Source organism: Pygoscelis adeliae, unplaced genomic scaffold, assembly GCF_000699105.1.
Source record: "Pygoscelis adeliae isolate BGI_AS28 unplaced genomic scaffold, ASM69910v1 Scaffold14, whole genome shotgun sequence".
Taxonomy (NCBI): Eukaryota; Metazoa; Chordata; class Aves; order Sphenisciformes; family Spheniscidae; genus Pygoscelis; species Pygoscelis adeliae.
The window spans coordinates 16,956,726-16,964,151 of record NW_008825109.1 but is presented as its reverse complement, the minus strand read 5'-3'; the positions used below and the strand labels follow the sequence as shown (position 1 = coordinate 16,964,151).

Below are 7,426 nucleotides of genomic sequence, written 5' to 3'. Positions count from 1 at the left end.
CCCCGGGGCGCCCCGGAGCGGGGAGCCGCGGCGGGCAGCAGCTCCGCGCCAGCTCCGGGCGCATCGCTCTCCTCCTCCTTCTCCTCCGCCTCCTCCTCCTCCTCGCCATGGGGCCAGCGCGATGCTCCCGCGCATCCCGGGGCTGTGCTGTGTTGTATTCAGCGGCTCTTCCCTCCGAATTACTTATTTATTTTTAAACTGTGAGGTCTTCGTAAGCTCAAGGACATTTGTTGCAACAGAATGAACTTTCATAAGGAGCAGCTTAAACTTCTCAAAGAAGACCATAGTCCCTGTTGGTCCGTTTCCCGAAGTCAAACCCACCCGGGGTGGAAGCGGGAATAACGGGGTGAAATCACGGAACAAGAATTTAGATGTTCCGGATGAAAAGAGAGCAGCGTGACGGCGAGGCGCCGTTTCCAGCCGCAGGCTTTAGACGGAGTCACAGTGACTCCTTGTGCCGGTACGGCTGGGCCGGCCCCAGCCCCCCCTGCCGCAGGGCACGTCCCTTGACCAGCAGGAGATGGGCATCGCGGCGACCTTCAAAGAAAGCCTTTTGTATTGATAGGTTATGCCAGTCTAGGAGATTCTTAATTAAATATACTGGAGGTGTAATGGCCCTCTGAATTTATGAATCAAGGAAAATTACTCATCGTGACGGTTAGTCGGGTTTCTGAGTAGTTTCTAACGACATCTTAAAAATATATCACCGCTGATGTAATACGGTTCTATAACAAGAAAAGTATCATAAGCATTTCTTTGATCAGCGGAACAGCATCGTTGGCTATATTTTGTTAGACTGTAGCAGAATGAGGAAAGACTATTCATAAATAAAATCTCTAGCAGCTGTTTTAATGGAGACCAAAGAAGTAGGGTGCTCTTCATATCAAAATCTTCTTAGCTTGTTTTTCACATGCAAAAATGTATATAGAATACAAGTAATACTTCTGCAAAAAACGTGCATGTATATATGTCCAGTATCACCAGTATAATGGTGACACGCACTTAATAAAATCAAAACTATTCCACAGGCAACAGAAAAGTTCTTCATTTTGTGTGGCCCAGCACATCGCAACTTTAAGCATATACAAAGTTCCACTGATTTCAGTAGGACTGCTTTACTGTTTAAAGCCACGCGGTGATAGAAACACCGTGTTGATGTAAAGTTTCAATATACGGGAGGAGCCTGGTGGAAAAGGTACAGAGGTGGGGAAAGCTAAGAAATGGCAGTATGGAATTAAATTAAAGGATTGCTCATAGGATGACCATTGAAGCTGATGTAATGACAGCGAGTCGATGAGGGGAACAAAGAGATGAATCGTGAGGAGAAGGTATCCCATTAGACGATGGGATGAAGTTTAGACTAGCGCAGTAGTCCTTCCACCACAGTAAACATTCAGTTCTAACTGCCCAAATACATAGGTTCACAGATAGGGTTTAATTTGGATTTCATTAACGTGACTCTTACGCCACAGTAAATCCACTTAAATGCATGGGGTTTGTATAAGCATGAGGTCAAATTCCTTTTTTTCTGTTCGCTGTTTTGTTTCTCTTGCAAGTGAAGCAAATACCCCGTGCACAGGGTTGTCTCCCCAGCATTTCTCTGACTTTTTCTAGTACGGTTTCACAGTATTTTCACAGTTTCTTTCAATTCCTCTCTCTTATTTCAGCAACAACTAGATCACGGTTTCTCTACTTGCTTTATACAATTGCAGGAAACACCAGCAACTAAATGAGAGTATTCTGAATGCGTTTACAGAATTATTGGAAAACTGGTTGTAATGCATATAGTTCATTTAATGTATATACTTTTTCTGTGTGCTTTGCCGAACAATGGTATTCTTAAAAAATACTGTAAGTACTTTGGTAGAAGAGTACAAGACTGCTATCCGTATTTTTAATCTTTTTAAGTTAGACGTAGTAAAACTATTTTCATTAAACAGCACATAGAGCCCAACATGGAAGAATTTGTTCGAGATACTCAGTTTAACAGTTATTCTTGGAGAGATTTCCATAGAGACTCCTTTTTAGAATAATAAAAATAGCCTATAATTAACGTCTGCACACAAAATGCCGGTCAAGAATAGCTATCTCATTTTGTAATAACTATTCTAGTCAAGTTCTTTGTGTAGAAAAGCCTTTAAGAATTCTGTGGAAGTGCAGCATGATTTCAAGACTTGGCTGCTTCTTAATGATCTCAATAATTCATAAACCAAAAGATTACCCTCATTTCATTAGTTGATATTTTAGATAAATCTACATTCTTACATTGCAATGGAATTCTTTCTCCTTTTAATGAAACTTACTATTGCAAATGCAGAGTGCTAATGATAATCTGCTCTAACAATACAAGTTTACCTCTTTTATTATGGTACCACCACTCCGTTAAAGAGCTCTGTGTGAAAACAGTTTTGAAAAATAATTTGCAAAAATTCGGTGAAACAGTATAAGCCAAAACTCTGACTCTTCACTTCGGGAACGTTTCATTTCTCTTAGCTATAGGATGATAAAAATGAATACAGAGAAATTAATCCATATTAAGAAAATACCCCTTTTGGTGATTTCTCCACTCAAAATAGGTTTTATTTTGCCGGGGGAACAAAACCAAATCACCCTAGATTTATTTTTCTGCACCTTGCATGCTGAATTCTAGAATAACTTTGAGGTATAACAATAAAAAAATCAGTACAACAAATTAGAACTGCTAAATGTGGTTACACAGGTGTTGCAATGTAAATGCTCAAACACATTACAGATAGGTAAGAGAGGAAGACGTTTGATTCCTCTTCTCAAAAACATGCGTAGGATGGGGGAAAAGTAGTGTGCTACAAGAAGAGAACTGGCTGTTTAATTAACACTTAGAAGAGTAAGGTGTTAATTCCTATGTAATCACTCATCTGTCATGGCTTACACATACCAAACTAGAAGACAGTCGTGGGAGAGCTGATGAACGTTCATCCTTGCACCGCCATTAAAAAAAGAAGTTTAATGAAAGGCAATGCTTCCCTAGTATATCCCATTCAGGCATAAACCTGGCATATCTCGAGTTTACTCACTGAATTTAAGCAGATCAACTAGTGTAACCCTAGTTTCATGTAAGCAAATGCATATTTTTTATTGTGTTGATGGGCAGGTAGTATGGATGTGTGGTGATCTGTGAGTAGCTCATCTCTTGTTTGTAGAGTGAAAGCACCGAAGATTACAGTTCTGCACCACTTTTCCCTTTTCTTCCCGTGCTTCCCTAAGCTCAGTGTTCTTTAAACTTTTTGTGTGTCTCTCAGCTGATCTATAATAGCGGGGAGCCCAGCAAGGTTGCTGATAACTGTGCTTGGTTATGATGAGAGGAGCAGGCGGGAAGATTTAGGATCTGCAGCCACTGAGGGAGAAAGTAAAAGACACAGGAAAAAGCACTCCTGTGCATGAGTATACCTGTATCTTTATTTATATGGAGAGCTGGAGGGCTGATTGTTATTGGAATTTGCATTATTTAGGTTTTGATCAAGAAGACGTGTTTGAATATTTTTCCATATTTAAAGAAGAAGAAACAGATTTTTTCATATTTCTAGAAGAGGAATGTTGCATTTGAGGTGGTCAGAGATGCCATTTGAGACTTGGTGCCATAGCCTGTGGGTTAAATTTCTGTACACGTCTTTCTTCCAAGCACACCAAATTGTTGTCACATATGGTTGTTCTAGTAAGTGCTGGAGATGGGAGCACATGGCTGTAGAGCGACTGTTCTGGTGTGATTCTGGGCACGGCAAGGGGATAAGTTGATGGAAATCTATTTTGTAAAACTGCTAAAACAGATTCCATTTAATTAACTAGCTTAATCACCAAAATACGTATTTCATGCTCCATGTCACAAACCTTGTTTCTGAAACTCATTGATTGATGTGCTATGTGTTTTCCGTTGTGCCCAGACTACCAGCCTGCAGTACGTTGAATCTATCAGCTTGAAAGCCTTGCTCTTTAGTGTGAAGAATTATCAGCAGCCATGTGTAAGCGTGTGGAGATGTTGATATCTGCAGTTTAAGGGACAATTTTTTTATTTTGCAATTTTAGCTGTCACCACAGCTAGCTTTTTATAATGTTCTGGGGTGTTGCTTTAATGGCTATCCACTCCTTTAGTTATAGTTGGCCTTGTCTCCTTTCTACTTCTGTGGCATCTTGTTATTTTGTTTTGCTGCTTCACGTTAATTGCTTTAACTCCCGTCTGGAAAAAAAATCTGATTTAGCTAGCAGATTATCTGCTTGTTTTGTAGTTTGAAACTAAAACCTGTGAGCAAGAATAGAGAAAAGAAGCAAAAAAAATTTCAGATGTTCTTTTTTTCCATGAAGCTGTTGTGGATGGCTGTTTAAAGACAGAGTATGCCATAGATTAGTTGTCTTGCTATAATAAAAAGGATTAGAGCGCTGTGATAGAACACTGTATCTCTATTAGACTGTTAAAATATTTCATATCTAATGTGTCAGCCAAACTTGAACCAGGAAAGCCAGAAAACGTGAGGGCAGAAGAAGATAACAGTAATACAAATTAGTTGTTCTCAGTAGCTTTTTTCTGTTCACTACCCCCCCTCCATTTTCTGGAATGTCTTGTATAATTTTATCTTTGACTTGCAAAGTACAGTATTAATGCCATTTTTTTTTCCAACTGAATTTGCAAGATCACTGCCACTGAGCAGACAGCTCAGTAGCAATCAAAGGTACATTTCTAAAATGTGCATTTTCTAAAAGAGATCCACCAAATTGGATGGCATTGCAGGATGTTTCGCGATTCAACCTGAGCAACGGTGGACAATGTGTTAGCCACGATGCTGATGGTGGTAGATTCAGAATTATTTCGCCACAGTGTGCACAGTGCGCGATGTGCATATGAAGCTGCACTTTAAGCCAGGTCACTGAAATAATGTGAATAAAACATAATCTTTCAGCAATACTGATCCTGCAATTTGTATCACTTCAGTGATCTCGTGTTCAGCGCCTTGTACAGCGCTGCCACAGTTGTCTACCTAGAGGGTAAGCAGTGAGAAATGGATGAGAAGGGCAAAGGGAGGGGTAGGAGTTTTTAAGCCAGTTTTGCTTTTGAGGCAATCTTGCTTCCATGAGAGCCATAAACTGTCTTGGTTTGTCACTTACCCATTACGGTTGGGTCACGTACTGTGGCATAAGAGCACTTAACGGGGTTACTGTTGCCTTGTAGGGCAACCTCCCATTTTCTTCTGCACATCACAAAAGAACATCCAGAGTTTTCCTCAAAGTCAAAGGGCTTTATGAAGTCTGATACCTTGTCATTATTCTTGGACAGTTTTTCACTTTTGTTACCTCTCTCTTCTCGGTACCACAAACATGCTTCGTTTTGTGACACACTAAAAGCCGCTGGACTTCAGCCAAACCCTTCCCAGAGTACTTCTCAGTCGGAAGGCCTTTGTCTTTTGGCATTGAGGGGTCGATAGCTGGGGGATTGCACCGAGCCTTTACGTCCCCCACAGGCTGCTGACAGGGCCATGTTTGGCAGCTGAGAGTAACCCCCAGCTGGCCCCCCGCTCAGTCCATGGGGTTTGAGTGGACCCAGGGGTTTTTACCCTCTCACAGAAGCCTCAAGTAAATATACCGTAGTAAACAGAGTAATGATATTACAGTTGTGAGCCAGCTGGGTCAGCATGAATCAAAAACAAGCATCAAGACTGAACTTTTCAATTAACACCAAATCTATGCTGTTGTTGTTCCTCTTTTCTGCTTTTGTCCAGGGGCTGTAGAGAAGCCAGCTGAACCCTGGGTGAAATTTCCAGCAGCTTTGGATGCCTTTTGATTTCCACTGGGGGGTAAAGCTTTGCACTGTCTCTCTGTTGGATGGGGATTACCAAAAGGAGAGGGCTACGACCATGCTCCTCCTGTAGTCTTCATCGTGTTACAAGTCCCAGACGGTTTTTATCTGCATTGTGCTTCCAGAGTGACACCAAACAAATGGAAGGAGGGCCAAGATATTCTACCACTATTTTTCTGAAGATTAAGCTGAAAAAAAAGTTGCAAATACTTGTACAAAAGGAGATTTAGAGATTAGAAAGTGGCAATTTAAAACAGAGAGGGAGACATATAATGAAGAAGTGTGCAGTATCAAATAGGATTTTACTCTTGTTGTTCAAGACTTCCTCGGAGTGACAGAATAGGGTTTGTTTCTGTCTTTCATTCTCCAAACACTTCGAATTTATCTCCTCATGGACTAAAAATGTTCTTTTTATACCCTACATTGTGAATTTGTTTGTTTGGGTTTTTTTTACTGTTTAAAACAAAACAATTACGTGACGTGATCACTGACCACATATGAGTCCTCAAGCCATAGAATAAAAAGTTAATAGAAGAAATGGTGTAGTTGAGCTATAATGATATAAATAATAGTAGCATCTTTGTGTTTTCTCAGGACCTTTCACCTCAAAGCTATAAACTGTTTTACACACGCAAGTATGTAGCCTTCAATAAGCCTGGTGCACTAAAAAATAACTTGTATTTAACTCGTTTTAAAAAATGAGGAAGCAGGATGATTGACCTGCTGAAATTCTTAATCTATCAAATAGTGTAACAAAGGGCACAAATAGCTACTGTACTCGCACACCTGGTTTTCTGGATGAGAGCCCGGGTGAGCAGCGAAGCCAGGGCCAGGTACCGAACCAGGAGCCAGCTGTCCCACTGCTCTGCAGACGTGTTTCCGCAGTGGAAAATTCTCTCTCCGTTGCCGGTCTTTGCCAGTATTAACACATTTATTTTTTTGATGCCGAGTTTAATTACATCCGTTAGCTCTTAATGACACTAATTCAGTGTAACTGATTGACATTGGCATTCTTGATGCCTGTTGTTTTACCTTTGCCAATCGGGGACTGGGCTGAAGACCACCGTCAGCTAAATTGTAAAGCATTGAAACAAATTCTGAGTTATTTCACAAGTTTTAACGCAAGCCATGGTTTTCCTACCTGCGCGGTAGCTAGTTTGTTCTTGGCTTCAATCTTTTGGGGAGGAAGGGCGGTAGGGAGGCCAGCGACAGCGAAGGGGAGCTGGGGGTGAGGAGCTGCAGTCACACGGGCCTGCCCGTGGCCCTGCCGCCAGCGGGGAGACGGGCACCAAGGGCCCTTTCCACCAGCCACCGGGCTGTTAATGTTAACGCCGTAGCCCCAGTACTACATATCTGCGATCTTTGCTACGAGACGGCTGAACGTACACCTTCAGGCCATCCAAAAGCTGCTGCTCTCGGGGATGACCTTACTGCCCGGCGCAATGAGGCCTGTTGAGGCAACGGGAGGGCAGAGAGGCTACGCCTTACACCCACAGCATAGCGCAGCTAATATAGACATAACGGGGCCTTTGGAGAGAGAGCTGAAGGCTGAGGGCGAGGAAAGCCAGCTCCCCCTTGCGCTGCGGGCAGCCGCCGGCCCTTCCT

General features: G+C 42.1%; 1 protein-coding gene across 1 annotated transcript in view; it reads left to right on the top strand.

Annotated features, from left to right (window-relative positions):
• The first annotated feature begins 7,242 nt into the window (after positions 1-7,242).
• The window catches only part of MRPL39 (mitochondrial ribosomal protein L39), an 11,354-nt gene continuing 11,170 nt past the window's right edge, over positions 7,243-7,426 (top strand). The window contains exon 1 of the mRNA XM_009327896.1: positions 7,243-7,417. Within this exon, the coding sequence (XP_009326171.1) occupies positions 7,243-7,417 (175 nt within the window). The remainder of the gene's footprint in view (positions 7,418-7,426) is intronic.